The following is a 19,762-nucleotide window of genomic DNA, read 5'->3' as shown; positions in this document are numbered from 1 at the left end:
GACAAGAGTGTTCCTTACTAAGATGAAACATAATGCTACTAGGGCACCTCCTCAAAACACCTATTGTCTAGGCTCATTCTGCTGTTGTTTCACGTCAGGTTATTTAAATATTGTTTGTTGGGGTTTTTTCAAAGATGGGGAAAGTGTAACTTCTTCATCACTTATGACACCATTAATGATAATTTCATTAGTTTAATGAAATAATACAAGTGACAAAGCTTTTTAAATAAAAAAATCTTTAATGTTAGATATTTTTGAACTGTTTTGGTAGCTTCTTCATCCCTAAGTGGGTTCCTGAGGTCTTTCTGTTCCTGTTATTCCTAGAACCACTCATGCTTTAAGTACTGTAAATATTTAGAATCCTCCAGGGTGTTTGATAGCGTATTTTACCCAAGACTTTGACCCAAGAGCTTTTAAAACTTAATTTCCAAAGTAATCATATTCACTGTAGACATCAGGATATGGCAGAGAAGCTATGTGGACTAGTTTTCTTGAATGAATTGGAATTTCTGTCTGTGTGGGGATACATGTTTCAACTCCTCTGTTTCTTTCAGTGTACTTAGCTATTACTTTGAGAGTAAAAACACAGCTTTTTTTGTGGTAACAGAAATATCTGGAATTTTTTATTTTGCTCATATGAAATAGGCATGTAATAGTAATGGATAAATTTGGTTTATTTGCAAAGTGGTATATGCATGTTACAGTCAGCAGAGGTTTTTGAAGACAATTTAAGTTGTTTTCTGAAAAATCTTTCTGTGGCTTAATTAGCCAGAGCACCTACCAGAAGTCAGATAAATTATATTTACTCACCCTCTTAATGTTCCTTCATAGTCCTAGTAACTATTACCATTATTACTAGAATTGGAATTAATAAATATAACAATACTATAACTCAGTAGTAGAAATATAATTAGTAAAATAGGTTGTTCAGTTTATTTCAGACTATTCTTTCCAGGTGCTTTTATTTTAATTGGGATCAGGTATTTTACAGGTTCATGTGTTACATGTTACAATGGTTTGAAATGAAAAATGGAGTAAATATTTGTATTGCTCAGTAATTGGTTATGCACATGTCTTCAGGTATTCCAGAGTGGTTTCATTTTTATATCCAATCTGGCCTTTGTATGTTGTTAGTAGTGGGATATTGCTATTTGTATTTTTTTAAAAACTTTAAGGCTTTAAGGCTCCCTCCACATCCTGTTGCTGAAGTGTAGTTGCTGCATCACTGTATGAGCAGACGTGAGCTAGGCTATGTTTTTTCCAATTTGCTAAATGCATTCCTGCTCACACAACAGGAGAGAAACTAAAGAGAAAAATGTGACCTGTGGTTTGGTGATTAGAGAATGCTGAAGGAATGCAAAGGCAGGTGGACATTAGGAAATTATCACTTACAACTGTACAGTAAGAATGGTTGAACACTGCCAAATACAATTACTGATTCCTCTTTTGAATAGGTTTCCCTTAAGTGGACAAATTTTTAAAAAGAGGCACAGAGAACCTACATTCCTAATACCGTATTCTTTGTGGATGATTGAAGCCCAAACACTTTTGGCAGCCAAAACCACAGGTCTAACTATAAGCCTTAGGCACATACTGGCCCAGTATTTTCAGTTCACCTCATAAAGATGATCACCCATATTCATACTGTGGTTACATAAAAGATTTATAGAGCTTCAGAATAACTAAGAAACAACAGTTATAGGAAAAACACTTCTGAAAATTTCAACTTTTATCATTTAATTCCATTGATTTTCTGCTGGGGGTCCTAATTGTGACATAACTGCTGCGTGTGGGTTTGTATTGCACTTGGCCTGATTGCTGAGGTATTTACCAGATTTTCAATTAATTTTTTGCATTGTGAAATTCCTTTTGTATGCTTCTTTCTTTCTTTCTCTCAAGGGGAAAAACAAAAAGGCGAGAGAAAATGCACAACAAATCTTGAATCTTGCTCATTTCCATCTCTTTGCTTTTATTTTACAGGAGACCCATGAAATTGTGGCTATCAAGAAATTCAAAGACAGTGAAGGTAATCTTCTCTGCTGCATGATCTTTGATGTCAGTAACTACATTGTTAATATCTATCCAATTAAAATGAGAAGTCTCATAAAGCAAGATATGATTTTAAAAATATAATGAATTATTATATATTATAAAATATAATAAATTGTTCATTAAATTCTGTAAATATTCAAGGCACTTGATCTTTCCTACCTTCCTAGAGACCGCATTATTATACACTCTAATTAGATAACACCTTTCTTTCTTGATGCATCTGTCTTAATATGGATGAGATTGTGGTGCTGTACATAGTAGTAAGATCTGCTATCTAGAGATGGGATGTGACCAGAAAATGTTAAAAAGTCCTCTTGTAATAGTGATTTGCAGAGTCCTTGGGCTTTATCAGCTTTCATCTGTGAGAGGGGATCTAAATGTCAGGGCAATTTGAAGTTGTAAATGGAGGAGACTGAAAGAAGTCATTGAGAAGTTCAGTCACAGGAAGATAAATCTGGGAGCTCTCAAGGATCCGTGAAGGGAAATCTGGGTGGTGAGAGAGCAGCTCTGGCCTCACTTCAGTGGGCTTCAGTCTCCTCAGGAAGCTTTTTTCCCCTTCACAGCAGACCCTGGGTACTCTTCAGCATTGCTGAGTTTGCTGAGAAGGAAGAAGAGCCAATTTCTGCAAGGATTAGCATTGCTGCCAAAGAGGGTGGTGGAAGGCAGGACACAGAAATTATTCTGAGGGCTCCACACACACATTCCTGACCCAACAGTAATAAACCCAAAGAACTGGACATGAAAGGCTGGCTCTCTGACCTGCACTTGTCGTGGGGACAGGAAATTGCCATATCCTGCCATAGGCAACACTGGCAACCAACCATGAGAGCAGCTGTGTCCCTTGTGTGCATCATGGATCAGCCCTGAGCCCCAAAGGTCTGCACAAACAGGAGGAGGAGGAGGGTGAAGTGTGAGAGGAGTCACCCTGGTGTGATGTGATGCTGCTGTGGTTTGCCACATAGCGAGGCTTTAGCCAAAATGTTGTTTAAAGAAACAGCAGACACTTTATTTTAGCAAATTTTTTTTTTTTGCTATCATACAGGATTGCTGGTGGCCATGAGGGTGGTGTTGGTTACAGGGGCTGTATTTTTCAGAGTCAGTCAGACACAGCAAAGTCTGATTTGCATCTTGTTTTGCACAGTGGCACAGTCATTTTCCCAGACACTTAAAGAGTATATTTAATCATATATATATATTTATATATATATATTTATTACATATATACATTATCTACATTATATATAATATATATTTATATATATATTAAAGAAATTTATGTATGTATTTATTTAATTATTTATGATAAATGTTTTAGCTTTGCTGTTCAGAAATTCTGTTTTAAATCCCTGTAAAGGATGTAGAAGACAGTTTAATTGTGGTGACCATCTTGACCAGGTCAAGAGAGTATCTCAGAATTGCTTTTTGGAATTTACTGTGGCTATTCAGTACAGATCCTAGGAAGTAAATCTCAGTATTAAGCCCTAAACAGGATTATTGTATTAGCTTTACTACCAAAAAATGAAAACAAAAAATATGACATTGCCATTAGAGGTCTGGCTTTTCATGGGTATTACATAATATCAGTTTACATGACTGATGACTGCTTTTCAGATTTGTAGCTAGTTGTTTACAAGTTTCTGGAAATATGACAGAAGTTCTTTTGATGGATTTGATTCAGCCCATTTCACATCTGTCTTGTTAATATGGTAGTTCATTAGAAGTTTGAATATACTGTAATTGTTTCTATTGACATTTTTGTTTCACTGAATTTTTGCCGTTGTTTGACATATGAATACTAAATGTGCTGGAAAGTGACTGTCTTGTTATAGATGAGATTATGCAATCAGGCTGATGCAAGCCAACATCAAGCACTCAGTTTTAAAATGAAAGGATTTAGATTGCTCTAAATTATATATTTTTTTAATCAGAACATTTGTGATTATAGTATTTTGTTTTCTTTTTCCCTCCTGCTGCATTTCAATTTTTATTTTTCCCTTCTGTCTTCTGTTGATGATTAGTGTGTTTGCATGGCCAGTGTTATTTGCTCTCCCCTGCAAACATCTTTTTCCCTTGGGAAAACAATTTCTCTTCCTTGTTTCTTCTTCCTCTGTCTCTAACTCTGTTTGTGGTACATGACCTGCAACTTAACCTGACGTAGCTTTGAATTTATGCAAGCATTTCCCATTTAGTAACTCTGTTATGGATAACAGTTCTAAGAGATTAAGAACACTGTTTCTATGTGTGCATGAGCAAATTTACTGAATTAATGGATTTCATTTTACTTAATGAAAAGTAAAACTTAATATAGTCATGTTTACTTCACATATCATTGTTAGTATCCCTTAGAACCTAGTCAGTTTGTAGCCCCTTAATGATAAGCAGTGTATGAAGCATTAGTGAAGCTCTTCTCCTTTCTTGAACACCTTTCAGACAATTAAATTGTCAAATCAGTTAAATTACAATTAAATGTAATTGATGAAACAGTTAAATTTCTTGGCTGCTCTGAATTAGATTCACGACTTTGTGGCATCTATACTTACTCTGCTGCCTTCTGTGGCTGCTACACTGGTTTGACATTGCTCTATTTCCTTGAAAGCCATGTGGGGAACATACAGGACTTAAAAATGTGTGCTTCAGTCTTAAAATTTGTCATGGCTTTTGGAAAATAAAATTATTTCAGAATCAAATACATTTGTTTGGTATTCAAAGATGAGCTTTACATTCCAGTGTTTCTGCTGAGGACAACCTTCTCTGGTTTATGTGCATGATGTGTATTTGTGGAATAGAGGATGTACACACACATGAATGTTTTTTCACAGCATTATTAGTTCCCTTCATAATAAAAAAAGAGAGAAATGCAAACTATTTGTTTCTTATGACTTGTTCTGCCACAGAAAACCTTTATGGTTGTGATGGGGAGATCTGTGAGGGTTGCATAATAAGCATAATCATCACTGATCTCTCTTCCAATGCAGAAGTATGCAGACAACAAGTAGTCCACACTGAAAAATAATTCTGTAATGTCTAAAACCAGACAATTTAATCAATTCAGGGGTTCAAAATAAATCTTTATAACACTTTTTACTTGGAGGGTTTGTTTTGGTTTTTTAATCAGCTTACTCTGTCATTTTACTTCTCACTCTAGAAAATGAAGAAGTCAAAGAAACCACTTTACGAGAGCTTAAAATGCTTCGCACATTGAAACAGGAGAACATTGTGGAGCTGAAGGAAGCCTTCAGAAGAAGAGGAAAATTATACTTAGTTTTTGAATATGTGGAAAAAGTGAGTTAAGTTTGTAGTAGTATCCCTGCCATTTTTAAATCATCAGCTTACTGAAGATGTCTTTAAAATTGCTTTTTTTTTTTTAAATTAAGCTATCCTAATCTCTAAAGAGAAGCAGCAGAAACTTTAATATGAGTTGTAATTAGACATCTGTTGTGAGACAGCAGCACTGATTACTGTTGTTTTTACATCATGTGTTGGTATTTTTAAAAAAAAAAATTCTTCCATTTGTGAACATCAACATGTTAAAAAGTATGCAGACTGGAATACATATGATTTGAAGAAAAATTTCCATCTGAACTCTTTAATCCTGTTTAATTTTAAAGCTGGATAACTGTCCTGTGTTATGTTGTGTAATGAGTCTTGACGTAGTCTTTCAAAACAAGATCATAGACTTTTGACCTTGGAATCTCTTTCAACTTTCTCCACCCTTCCCTGTTAAAAATAGGATTTGTTTGTGTATTTCTGTAACAAGGCCACTATCAATAGTTGCTTAGAGGGATTTGGCAAAGACTACTGTCATTAACTCCAATCCTGACCTCATTTTGAAACTATTCCAAAATTTCCTTAGATTGGCCTACTACTGCCAAGCATCCTGATCTGTTTCCAGGGAGAAACAACCTAGAACAGATTGGTCTTTTGTCATTTTTGCAACCTTCCTGATGAAAGTAGACCTTCCCTCTGAATTCTAACCATTTAGCATTTCTTCATGGAAACTGTTAGGTGCTATTCAGATACATAGAGTGAAATAAAAGGCAGGTTTAAATATGTCTATAGCCTTCATGAGATATTGTTCTTTTGATTGAAATTTTCATTTCATTTCCTGCCAGTGTGATGTTTCAATCCAGCTGAGTGCTAGTCCTCTGCAGTCAACTTTCATCTAAAAATTTCTCACCCTAAATGATGTCTCCTTTACGTCAATTTGCCGACTTACTTTGTCGTATAATTGACTACATAATGTGAGGTGACCTATATTAGCTCACAATTTGGCAGAAATCAGTTTTGGTTTTCACCAGCAGATCAGCAACTTTTAATGTGGTGGATCTTACTTGGATCTGACATTCAAAGCTTGACTTGTTTCGCCCATGTTCCTTGTAATTGTTCCAGACACATGAAATGTCTGATCACACAGCAACTTAGAACATGCATTTAATTTGCTGTTATAGTGGACTTGGCTAAGCTATCTGGAGAAGTGAGTTGAAAGCGAAGCATAAGTAAAAGATATTTAATTGATCTGATAAGGGATATATATTTAAAATCTGGTTAATATCAGTAAAAACACCAAGCTACAATATCTAATGTTTTTTGCATCAGAATAAAAGAATTTTGTGATAAAGGTAGGCATCATGAATAGTTTGTACGTATGTCATTTCTGTATTAATGTTCAACCTTTTCAATTAAACTTTGAAGTAAATGACCATTCCTTATTTTCAAATATCTTAAGTAGTGTCACCCATAGTTTCTTTGAAGACCAGGATGTTTCTGTTTTCTTTGGATGAGGGGAGAGTAGAAAGAATTAAATAAAATGTGGTGGAATAGACTAATTTTTTGTTTAACTGGTAATGAGCACTGTGTCCTTTGGGGAATGTTAACTCTGCAATACTGAAATCCAGATTACTTAAATTCACATTTAGTCTAATCTCCTTTATTCATCATCCCCTTAGTTAATGTCTTCATATAGGATTATGTCTTCCTGTGTTGATGCTATTATTTTGTTTTGTATTTGTAACACTAACTTCTTGACTTACTTATCCAGATCCACAGCCTTCTGTGTGGACAAGAATCTGACTAAAATCAATATGGTTTCTTAACAGAAAATTCCTTTCCTCAGATCTAAAGTGTGTTTGTTCAAACCCTTACACTCAAAGACATAAGTTCCAGTATTTACTCACAAACTGCAAAATTTAGAAATGCTTTCAAATATCAGCAAAATCTCTACTGTCCATTAAAACATCTTTTAAGAGAAACCTCAGAAATTTTACTGTACAATAAAGAAAATGTTTGTCAAAGACAAGGAAAATTTAACAAAAAATCTACAAATGCTCATAAATCCATAATTGAATGAGTTGTGTAAGGCAATATAACCAAAATAGTCTTATTTCAGTGTTCAGTAAATAAGGCTTTTTTTCTCTCTTCAAATGGGCTGCTGCTGCCCATTATTATTTCAGAAATCAGCATACAAACTTCATTGTACTTCTAATTGTGCAAAATTAGAGATGTTTGCCAACATAATGGGAATCTAAGTGTTCCTTTTCAAAGAGGAAATGTACTAGTATAAACAATGAGTTTATTTTCTTTTCTGTTTATATCCATAAATTAGTTATGGCCAATAGATATGGCCATAGTTGCTGAAGTGCCAAGATGTCCCAGATCACTGTAGCTGATCTGTAGCTATGAGATACTCCCTAGGTTACTATTTATGCCCCTGTGAGGCATTTTTATATTTTTATTGTTTCTTCATTGCTCTAAGAGGGTTGTGTTGTTTTATACCCATTCATATACAGATACAGTTGGTGATTCATCTTGGCCCTGCAGTGTCAAAGTGGCAGAACTAACTTAATGAAGAGAACAGTATGTTAAAGCATTGTTGAATATTTACAAAATGCTTTGATTTGCTAAACTTTTGTATGGCCACACACCTGACTTGGTGTTTCTGTTTAAGCAACATTTTGTAAATAAATGACTTTTTAGGTGTTTTAGGGAAAGTGTTTTGATGACATTCTTTTAAGGACTTTTAGGATTATTGTCTTCACAAGTCTTTTCTCCAGAATGAAAACAGCCAGGAGAATGCTTATGATTAAAATTCACTCCCTGAATGTTAAACTACTGTTTTTCCATAGCTGAGCTCAAATAGGTTGCTTCAGAAGGCTGAAAGCATGTTATCTTCCAGCAGCTAGAGTGTAGCTCTTTTAAATAATGTGTCTTTTAAACATTTAGAATATGCTTGAATTGCTAGAAGAAATGCCAAATGGAGTTCCACCAGAAAAAGTGAAAAGCTACATCTACCAGCTAATTAAAGCAATTCATTGGTGCCATAAGAATGATATTGTTCATAGAGGTAAGTGTGTACTTCTCCACATGGAATAAGCCCTTTTCTAAAGGGAAATATGTTACAGCTTGAAGTAATTTGCATTTAACATAAATATAAGCAATTGATTTATATTAGCAGAAAAAATAAACTTTAAATTTGGCTGGGTCTTAAGTCTGCTGCATGGCTCCAGATCATTTTAAAACAAAATTCATCTACATAAAAAGTTTGCTTTTCATTGTCTTTGGGAAGTGACAGGCACAGCAAACTGTAACTGCAGGAACAGACATTGTCTAAGAAAAAGGATTTTTTTTTTAACATTTCATGGTGCTCAGTCATTTCACTTTTGAATCTGATAATAGAATATTAGAAGAAAAATAACCTAAAACTTGGTCCACCATGTTTTATTTCTTACAGCAGTTGCTTCCAGCTCCCTTGAGTTTCAGCTCTGTGTATTTACTTTCTCCCTAAGCTTCAAGCACTTAGAGTACATATCTTGATGTATGACTATCTAGTTTTATGTATTTTATCCTGATTTAATACAATTGTATTTTGCTTTGTGACTTTGCAAGAATATAATTTTTAATTAATATTTCCAATAAGATAAAATTCTCACATGGTGTGTTTTTTATATATAAGACCAGCATAATTCTGAAATAATTAATAATTAAGATCAGCATAATTCTGAAAATATTTTCAAAATGTAATTAGAAAAATATACAATGTCTATAATATAGGAATGAAAATAGGGCTTAAAACTGAGCAAGACATTTTTTTCTGAACAAATTACAAGAGGTGATCAAATGGTCATTATAATTGAAAATGTTGAGCACAACATACTTAATATTTTATTGGTTAGCTGGGTAATTGAATATCAGTCCTTTCTTTTATTTTGCAATATTAAATATGGATATTGGTTTTCTGCCCAGGAATATCTGTAAGCACATTTTATCTTTCCATATTTTGTTGGGAAACACTTTAAAAGACTTCAAAAGGCAGAAAATTAATTCTTCCTGTTCCCAAACTGAATAGCTGGAAGCTGTTTCAGCAGTTGCTCTTGTAATGCTTCATTTATGATTGCATGAGTATCTCTAAATAAGTTATAATGAAATAATATTTGTTGACAAAGTCCAAAATTAAGAGAAGTTAACAGCTTTTTTTTTTTTTTTTCCCCTCACCCGCTCTCATACTTCAGATATCAAGCCAGAGAATCTCTTAATAAGCCACAATGATGTTCTGAAGTTGTGTGACTTCGGTAAGTTTGGAAGATAGCTGCTGATTATATTTTTAAAGAAAAACTCCTGCAGTGCAATTTTGCTTAATTTTGTAAGAGTTCTACAGTATGTACTCTTTAAAAGTCTTCTACCAGTCAGAATTGATTACTGCTTCAGGTTTGGGGCCAGTATTTTAATTTGAAAGATTTCTGTTTTTAACTTGCATACCCTGTGAAATACCTGTGTTAACATGCCTATAGAAACACTGCATTTCTCTCTTTCTGTATTAGACAAGGTTTCTGCTTTTGATGTTGCTGAGACTCAGCTGAGAAGAGCACAGATGATGAGTTTATTAGGAGGCTGGCAAAACTATAGGTTTATCTGGCCTGTGTATTAAAACAAAAGATAATTACTGCTTGTTTGGTAAAGACACAGTAAACTTGTACTTTTTATATATTTTTTGAACCACTGGCTTTTGTGGAATGTTATATGTGTAGTTACAGGTCAACATTTTTTGTTACCTTAGTTAAGGAAGCACATGTCCACCTGTGATTAATGACTGAATGACTGGAGATCAGAGTCAGAGCTGTACCTGTTAGGCTAACTCTGATGTTTTCTGACCTACCAATGCCTGTTTAATGTCAGCTTTAAGGCTTTGAAGAATCATCACCCAGGTACAAGGTGAACTTTGCCCATGTGAGTAATCCAAGAAGGCAACAGGGCAGAATGTTCCAACAATCTGTGTTTTTATTCTAAATGCTACATAAACACAGAATAAAATATTGTTCCCTCTGAAAAGCTTACAGTTTGGCTTGATAAATAAAAGCCATTTCCACAGTGTAACCCCAAGGGCACTATTCAGTAAGAACAGTTTGAAAGCTGTCATTTCAAACCTCTGCAATTTTGAATGAAAAGAAGAACTGCCAACAAAATAAACAAAAATAGTTTTTAAGGAAGACAAGAAAGGTGTTTGTCATTTGTAGCGCTGCTTATTTCTTTTATTCCTAAAGGCATTTTTGCTTAAGCATTCAGAAACAATAACCGTTCTAGGAAACCCTTAGAATATTTGGTCCGTATAAGTTCTTTGAATTCAATGCCATTTATTCTACAGTGTAAGGTATTGTACAGCTCTGACAGAACATCAGGATACCCTTGTGTGTTCTCAGTGCCTTTGCCTTTTTGGCACCCACAGACCTCCTGTCTGCACCACTTTACACTGATTATCAGGGTCTTGGCCCTGCCAAGCAAACCCTGCTGAGGGACCAACCCACTGCCCTGTGCAGAGCTGAGCAACCAGCACAGGCAGTGCCTGTCCCTGCACAGTGCACACCCCATCCAGGCTAACCTCAACCATGGGAGCTGTGCACCCCACAGGTTCTTCCCTGGCCCTCCCTCCCTCCTTCCCTCCGTCCTTTTCTCTGGGTGAGGGATGTCCCTGTTGGAAAGCAATGTCATTGGAGTTGTTACATGACATCAGCTGACAGATCTTTGCATGTGAACTTCTGTCAACATCCTCTGTGCAGCAGAACTGCAGAAGAATAAAAAGCCAGACAAATGGCACAGTCATGTTTTGGACATCAATTTTTGCACCAGATAGAGATGATGTGAGTCCTGCCAGCAGTGGTGTTCTGTGTGGACTGTTGGCTTGCTGTGTGCTCCAGCCATGTTCTCTTTCTGCTGTTGTAAAAGATGTGCAGTCACAGTGCACTCAGAGTGATCAGCATAATATCAAGGAAGGCAAACTGTATTTCTGTGGTTCTTAATGTTCCTGTGGGCTAGTTTTCATTTTAATTTGCCTTTCATTTTTAGTTGAATTTAAAATTCTGAGCAACCCTTGTAAGATGGAATCAGCTTTAATTTTTTGGTGTTATTGCTAATTGACATAATTGCTAGTAGCTTAAACTATTCAGGTAAAATACATGTCAGAGTGGTGTTAACCACAAGTGTTCACTGGACATGCAGAGATTAGGATATGAGAATTTGCCTTGTAGCATGACTTAACATATGCTGTCTGACAACCTTACTTAATTCATGTTTTGGTACACAGGTACTTGCCACATACAATGTCATGTGATTACAAATACAAATAAAATGCATCCATTTCCAGTAGCCCACTGGACAAAACCAGTTGGAACAGAATAGTTCATAAATTTTTAATGAGATAATTCTTCATAATCCTTGTGGCATGTGTTCTGTACATACCGTGCTAAATAGAATTGAGATTGGTTGTTGTGCATGCCTGGACACATGTTGTGTGGGTGTCATTTCTGCCAATAGAAGTGGAAAAAGAGAACAGTACAAAGTGCTGCTTACAGCAGATGCATCTGTTGGAAATTGGTTTTCTGTCTAGTGTGTTTGCTGTTTCAACACCAGGCCTTCAAAATTGCTTGTTTTAGCAACCTCTTTATTTCTGTATCGTGTGTAAGCATAGAAATTGTGAAACATGGGACTGGAAAAGACCTCAAGAAATCCTCTAGTTTTTCCACCTACTCAAAGAAAGGATTAAGAATGTCTGTGTCATTCTTGACAGGTGTTTGCTTAGTATATTCTTAAAATTCTGAATAATAGAGGTTCCCTAGTGTTACATGTCATTAAGATTAGAATGCTTTACCTTATGTCTAACTTAAATGTGCCCTGTTTCTCTGTAAGAAACTGACAACCTCTTCCTTTATTATCTTACATCTTTTTCCTTGACATCTCTCCTACCATGTTCTGAGTTCTTTAAAGTCCTTTCCTGAAATTCCTGATTTTGCTTATTTCTTTCTGCAGCATGATGCCTTTGCAAATGTTGTTTTCATAGTTGCTCTCACCTAAACCTCTTCCTTTCTAATCTGTTCCTATTCACTGTTTAGAGTTTGTCTCATCTTCTCCCTAGCTTCCTTCTCTTGTTTCTATAATCCTGATACCCCAGCACAATTTGGAAGAAGGAACAATAAACAAACTCCATCATAACCAAAAATAATTGCTCCCTTAGAAAGATATACCTTCCTGAGCTGTTAGTTCTGTCCACCATCCTTCTGCGTGGTGTCATAGTGTCAGAGCAATATTGGGTCTATAAAATGCATCACCCGTGGTGATAACTTTGCTTTCTGTCTTGCCACATCAAATCCATGCTGCACCTGGCCTGTAAAGTTAGGGGTTGATTCTTCAGGCTACATTAGCCAGTTGTTTGTGACCAGGTTCTGATGGACTGGCCTGGAGGGAGGAGAATGAAACTTTGCCGTGTTGATTCTTCTGATGCACTGGAGCTCATGTGCTGCTAGGCTCACGTGTTACATCAGCACGTGTTTACTTCTATTACATGACTTCTTTCCTTTCTTCCCCTTCCCCTTTCAGTCTGGGGCTTCCCCACGTTTTCACTCTCCCATTTCTTTGGTGTAGCTCCTGATTAACTTCCCCCTGTTCTTTAAACACATGAATGAAAGATTTTCCACTGCCAAGATTAATCAGATAGCTCATAATTTGAAACAGAAATGGGGCTGCCTAAGCAGTAATATTTCAAAATTCACTCAATCCCCATGTTAGAAGGAAAAAAAAAATTCCAGCTTTTCTGCAGCAGCACCAGTAATGTTCATTAGACTTTATGGGAACAGATATGAATTCTTATGTTCAGAAGGTTTTGAAATACCCATTCTTCATCATACTCATCCCAAATTTTAGTTTGCTAACACTTGAAGTTAGAGATATCTTGCAAAAAGTAACAGGTGAAACCTATGTCATTAACAAATTTATAATTGTTTTCTATGATCACTAGTCTAATAATAATCACAATAGTAGTAATGATCTGCATCCAAATATTTACTTCAGCTTGTAGTAAATTAGTATTCCACAAGTGTAAGTAGAACTGGGCTTTTTCCACACTAAGCCTTATACTTTCAGAATAGTAAAATAAATTTTAAAGTTTTTTAAATTTACAACTTTACGAAACATAGTGTAATGGGAAAGGCAATTTTGGCAGCTTCTGCAAAAGGAGCTCAGATGTAAAGAAAAATATCTATTGCATTTAAGTAGCATTTATTGATTCAGGAAATAAAGTTATGACTCATTCTTCTGCAACACTTTGGAATTTTTACTATTTCTTCATTGTTCATGCAGTAATGGAAAGACTTACAGTGATTTCACTGAAGGGAATTTTGAACTATATTTTAATGACACGTCTCCATAAGAAAGCATTTTGGAAATGCTGCTTCTGCATTTCAGTCCCAAAAATTTGTCTGTTTGAGCTTTAGTGGAGTCTTGCTCCTGAGACATGTCTGTCCTGTCTCACTTAATTGTTAATTATTTATTTGAAAATAGTAAGACTTGATACTTTTTGAAAATAATGCCAACATATGTCCTAGAGTACTTCTGCATGAAAAATCCAGTAACATTGTGGTGCTTGGCTGACTTTTAATGAATGGAGGAGAATGAAAATAAAAGTTCAAATTATTCCTACAAATGGATTTTCCAGTATATGCACTCATCTCTCATCCGGTGTTCATAATTGTTATGCCTTAGTACAGCACAGAAGTTTTGGTACAATTGCAAATCAGTAAACATTTTAAAATGTTTTGTTTTATTCTTAACAAAATGATGTGGATAAAGAAGTTAATTTGGTCATGCTTTCTGATCCTAATTCATGAAGAACCTTGTTGTGACTGTGGTGCTAAAGCAGCACAAACATGTGGAGTGAGCCAAGTGCAGATATAAACAGGTTTGCTGATTTTCCTAGACTTCTGCATTTTATAATTTTTAGGAGATTACCATTTTCCTTGCCAAGCCTGGGAGGGAGTGTCCTTGGATGAAAATAATACATAGCTTTTTGACCAGTTTAAAAAATCAAAGACTGTGGTAGTTAGGATCAATGACCAGAAGAGTCTAGTACACATGTGTGTGTAAAGTTTCTAGAATGTCTTTATGAATCTTCTTCTGCAAACAGCACTTCAGTGAAATTTAGTGTAGTGCTTCAATAGCTGACATGGCATACTGACAGTTAACTTTTATCAGTCTGTTTTGATTACATAATAGCATAGAGAGTAATAGCAAACCCCCACTGACTTGTGAGTATAGTACATGAGTAAGGGAGTCATTAAAGCAGACATGCTGACTTTCCCTGTTGCATCAATACAAGCTTGCATTTCAGTAGACAAACAGTTGTTGGAGACATCATTCTGCAGCAGGGGCTGTAAACAATTTGCTTCTATATAAATAAACATGACCTCTTACTGCCAAAATCAGTGGTGATACACATATTGTTTTTAAAATGGGATGTAATCTTTCCCACTGTTTCTCTGACAGGCTTTGCTCGTAATCTCTCTGAAGGAAGCAATGCTAACTATACAGAATACGTGGCTACCAGATGGTACCGCTCACCTGAACTCTTGCTTGGGTAAGTACAGTTTGAGAACTGCTGTAATAAAGCTTTACTGATTCCAGACAGTTTTTCATCACCTTTTGTAAGTTTGTGGAGAGCTGTTTGATTTAAAAGCAAGATTTCAAAAGGCATCCAGATTTTCATTAATTTTTGTTCATTTCCAGTAAGTCAGTATGAATCATTGACATATTGACCTGTCTTGAGCTGAGCAGTGTTTAACTGATTAAAATATTAGGCTGGATTATAACAGATGTACTTCCAGCTCTTGCACCCCCATCCCCAGTTCTTTCAGAAAAGGTTTCCATGGTAGTCTCTAGCCTGGAATGTTCCATCAGCCCTGTATGGACATCACATAGTAATGGCAGTACAGCTTTCACAACGCAACATTCCAAGTTATCTTCATCTTTTGAGTCAGAAGTGTATTAGGAAGAAATTTTTTGCTTAGAGGTGGGGAAGCTATGGAACAGGTTGCCCAAAGAAGCTGTGTGTGCCCCACCCCTGGCAGTGTCAAGACCAGGCTGGATGGAGCCCTGAGCATTCTGATCTAGGGGAAGGTGTCCTTGCTCAGGTGAGGGGGATTGGAATGAGATGATCTTCAAAGGTCCCTTTCAACCCAAAACTTTATATGATTCTGTGCTTTGATTTTCATTTGTAGTTACCATTTGCCAGCACTGCTGAAGTCATTCAAAAGGGATGATGCTAGGTTTTTATTAGATAGGAATAATTTATTGAAGGAGGCTGTATAAATTATTTTAATAAAGCACTGAGAGGCTAACATTGCACTGACTGCAAAAGTATTAGTAACATGAGTAACCTCAGCCAGAAAATTTAGTTTTACTCCTTTATTCATCTGTAAAATGAACATTTTACTACCTCACAAGGTAAACCAGATTTTGAGATGCTAAATGAACACATTCATAGGAACCAAAAGGGCAAAGGAAGAGGGAAAAAAAAGTAGAGGTCTATGATATGTGATCTTCCCATTACAGTCAAGTTAAACAGAGCATTGATCTAACTACATGAATGGTCTCATAGAATACAATTCTAATGTACAGTGCATGTGTATTTATATATACATGTTTTTAAAATAAGGAACTATTAGCCATAGGATGAATCAAAAAAATTCTGGTCACTCCTAAGAGTCTTTAAACACTATGTTAAGTGCTCCTGGGAAACAAGTTTTTGTTGGAACCTTTGATTAACACTGAACTAGATGTTTTTTGAACAGGTAAATAATTGAGCAGTAATTATTCTGTCAATAAAGTCGTCCCAGTATTCCCAGAGCTGTGCTAACCTTAATTAAATTTGTTGGCTGTTATTTTCTTATGTGCATAATTGTATCTTAAAGTTGACATTAAAAAACTCAAAGCTCAATTTTTTCATGTTTTGGAGAAAACAATAAAGCTTCCTGTGAAGTGTGTGTGCATATATAAGTATAAAAAAAAAAAAAAAGACTTGGAAAAATAACATCAATTGTGACCTTTTGGAAGCAAGCAATTTTTTTCAGTCTCTAGAAGTAAGGAGGATTTAGGAAGAAAGACATGAAAAGCTTGACAGACATAGTATTAGTCTGACCTGCAATTTTTGAGACTGTTTTGTTGGTAGAGGAAATTTAGCAGGAATTGTATCTGTTTCTAGTTGTTTAAATATGTTTGATTAACTTGTAGAGATAGGGAGGGGATTTGTGTGTTTAATGTTTCAATTGTGCTGGTGTATGTTTTTAACGCCAAGTTTTTCTGGCAAAGTGATGCCTGTTTCTTGGCAATCCTGTTCTGTTTCCCAGGCATACATCTTTCCCATTCCCTTTTCCTTGCATTTACCAAATTTTTATGAGCATCTAATATTCAAAAATCTTCACAGGCTTATTAAATACATTCAATTTAACAAATACAGTTTTACTTTTTCAATTTTTAAAATGTGTCCCGGAGAGGTTTTTGTTTAGTGATAACATTCAAGACTTAAATTTCAGGAAAGGAAGGAAATTGCTCCCTAATTATTCACAGAACATCTAAAATCTACTCACTTTGGAGAGCCTCAGGTAACTGCTGTTAGTGGAGTACTCTGTACCCTTTGATGACAAAATATTGCTAAAAGCCAGTAGATTTTAAAGCATGCTAAATTACTAGATGGAAATATGTTTCGGAAAATCTAGTAGGTGTAGGCATAGACTGTAGTGCTTCTGAGGTGTGGTCTAAATGTCCTATAGGAGTTATTTCATTTGTCCAGCCATGTCACTTGCATTTTTTTGTCTGCTGTGATCTGGTGAGACTGATCCTGACAATCAGCAGAAAAGAAGTCTCAAGTTTGCCTTTTCAAACAACAAGTTGCAGTTTGTGCTGCAACTTTTGGATTTGTTTCTATTTGACTACAGAATAAATAATGAAAAAGTTCTTAGCTGTAGTTCAGTTTCCTTTATGCTTGAGAACAAGGAAAGGTAATGGTCCATGCCTCAAAGGAGTTTTAGCCCATCCCTCAGTTGCAACCCTAGTTTATTCTACAGCACCCCAGTCTACAGCAGCCTTTTCCCCATTTCACATTTTAGTGGAGAAAACAGTGTATTGAAGGAGTTGCAAACAAAGACGTATTTGGGTTATTGTCATAATAAAAGGGTAGGATTTTTACCTTCACTCTCACTGTTTTGCCTACAGAGCCTCAGTTTCCCAGCAGAGGCACAGAATATTTTAAGAGAAAAGCCTTGGCTTTGGAGTCCATTCTTGCCTGTGTTGTTATTTTTTTTGAGCACTGTGAAAAAAACTAGGCCTTGTCCTTCTGACCTAACGGGTGGGTTGGACTAGCAGCATCCTAGGAAGGTCAAAAATCAGCATCCTAGAAAGGCTTTCAGCAAATCCACAGGGAGCCACTGTGCAGGATTAGTAAGCAGATTATGAACCCCACCGAGTAGTAATAGTACTTGAGGAATTGTGACATGGTCAACTTTGCTTCTGGTTCCTTGTCAGCAATCTCTTCCAGTGGGGCAAACGTTTGATTTTGTGATGGTTGTGAGAGGGCTACAGTGTCTCATGGCACATTTTGTAAGGCAAGTGGTTCTTGAAGTTTTGGTGCCCTACTTCAGCTTTCCCAGCTAGCACAGAGTCCTGCAGCAGTCAGCTCAGTGAGCCTGTGGTTTCACTCAGGTTTTTGTCCAGCTAGAAATGCTTTCTCACCTTCACCTAGCCAAATCACCATAAGGGTTTACTTGTTCTTCTGGCCAAGTGCCCTCCCCACAAGTGAAGTAAATTATCATGAGTAACCAATGGGGAAGAGTCAAACATTTTATTTTCTTAGTTTGAGGATGTTCCTTCTCTAAACATCATTAACAGCAGCATAAGGAAGGAGTGAAGGAGACATTTAGGATAGGATTTGTCACCTGCAACTCTTGATGCTGTCTTATTCCAGAAAAAGGCAAGCCAGCTGTAACTTAAATCTCTTGAAACAGAGTTTGACTTACTGGATTACAAGTTTCAATAAGAAGAGACTCAGTAAAACATGTTTTCAGTTCAGTCTTTGTTACAGTCTTTATTTTTTTTTATATGCCGGTTTTTTGACATGAAAAGAATTCTCTGTTATTCTGTTCAAAACCTAAACAATGGAAAGATATTATTAGAATAATATGGGTGTTTACAAATTTTCTGTACTAATTCAAGAAGCAAGAGTTTGGGTGTATAAAAAAGAGTTCTCCCCGATCCCCAATCAGTGGTTTTGGTCCCAAAAAGGAATTACTTTATGATGCTTTTGTTGCCTCCTCACTTGTTTTTTTCTAAGGAATACTTTTCAGGAGCACTCCGTTTCCTCAGCAATTAAAATTTTTGTGTATAAATGCTGAAATAAAGATTTCTTGGAATTTCTGTTTTTCCAGTGGCCAGACCCAGGATGCCCATCCACCTGTTAAGCACAATCAAACAAGAAATGCAATGCAGGAACAGAGTGTAGGCATTGAGCTCTAGAGAGAAGGGAAGTTTGTAGTAGTTTAACTGTGAGTGGAGAATGCTTTGCAGTCAAAAAGATTATTCTTGAATGTAAGATTTTTCAAAAATAAAACAAGGTCCCTGGGGGCACTTGAGAATTCCTGTCCTTCCTTTTCAAGCAGTGATAGGTCCATCAGGAAAATCTAGGGCAGAAACAGAGGGTTTGATTTTTGAGGTAGTTTGCTTAATAACAAAGTTTATTTTTCTGTGTTATAAGGAAGTGTGCCATGGGAAATGTGGCCAATAAATTGAAGCAGCTGAGTAAGATGGCAGTGGCAGTGGGTGACAAACATTTTATTTTCACTTGACAGAGCCCCTTATGGGAAGGCTGTGGATATGTGGTCTGTAGGCTGTATCCTGGGGGAGCTGAGCGACGGGCAGCCCCTGTTCCCTGGCGAGAGTGAGATTGACCAGCTCTTCACCATTCAGAAGGTGCTAGGCCCACTGCCAGCCGAGCAGATGAAGCTCTTCTACAGCAACCCACGCTTCCATGGCTTGCGGGTAAGAGAAAGCTTTGTTCTTTTCTTCTGATTTTTCTTGTTTATTTGCGTGAAGTGCTGCAAAGGTTCTTTTCATTTACGTTGTGCATTATCTACTGCCTACGTTTCTGACTAAGTATAGGATGTATAGAATGTAAGGCATTCATAAGTCAAAGTAAAATTCTGATTACACCAGAAGTATTATAAATGCATTTGTTTTCTTGTTAAAAGTTGTTTAAAGATTTTCTTTCATTTCTTTGATATTTTTGGCATGCAATTTACCTCTTATACCCAATCTAACATTGCCCTGCCAGGTTTGCACTGTAAAGTTTAGTGGCAAATGTCTGTAAGGTCAGGTTGTGGAAAATTCAGGACTGCTGTCTTCAAGT

At 36.1% G+C, this 19,762-nt stretch overlaps 1 protein-coding gene across 4 annotated transcripts in view; it reads left to right on the top strand.

The window, feature by feature from the left end:
- CDKL5 (cyclin dependent kinase like 5) overlaps nucleotides 1-19,762 on the top strand; it is a 129,681-nt gene that overhangs the window by 72,332 nt on the left and 37,587 nt on the right. For all 4 annotated transcript variants that reach the window (XM_015630501.1, XM_015630516.1, XM_015630492.1 and 1 more), the window contains 6 exons: nucleotides 1,981-2,026; nucleotides 5,198-5,334; nucleotides 8,272-8,392; nucleotides 9,558-9,617; nucleotides 14,854-14,944; nucleotides 19,206-19,395. In XM_015630501.1, coding sequence (XP_015485987.1) covers nucleotides 1,981-2,026; nucleotides 5,198-5,334; nucleotides 8,272-8,392; nucleotides 9,558-9,617; nucleotides 14,854-14,944; nucleotides 19,206-19,395 — 645 coding nt within the window. The remainder of the gene's footprint in view (nucleotides 1-1,980; nucleotides 2,027-5,197; nucleotides 5,335-8,271; nucleotides 8,393-9,557; nucleotides 9,618-14,853; nucleotides 14,945-19,205; nucleotides 19,396-19,762) is intronic.

Source organism: Parus major, chromosome 1 (genome assembly GCF_001522545.3).
Source record: "Parus major isolate Abel chromosome 1, Parus_major1.1, whole genome shotgun sequence".
NCBI lineage: Eukaryota > Metazoa > Chordata > Aves > Passeriformes > Paridae > Parus > Parus major.
This window is presented reverse-complemented; position numbering and strand designations above follow the sequence as displayed.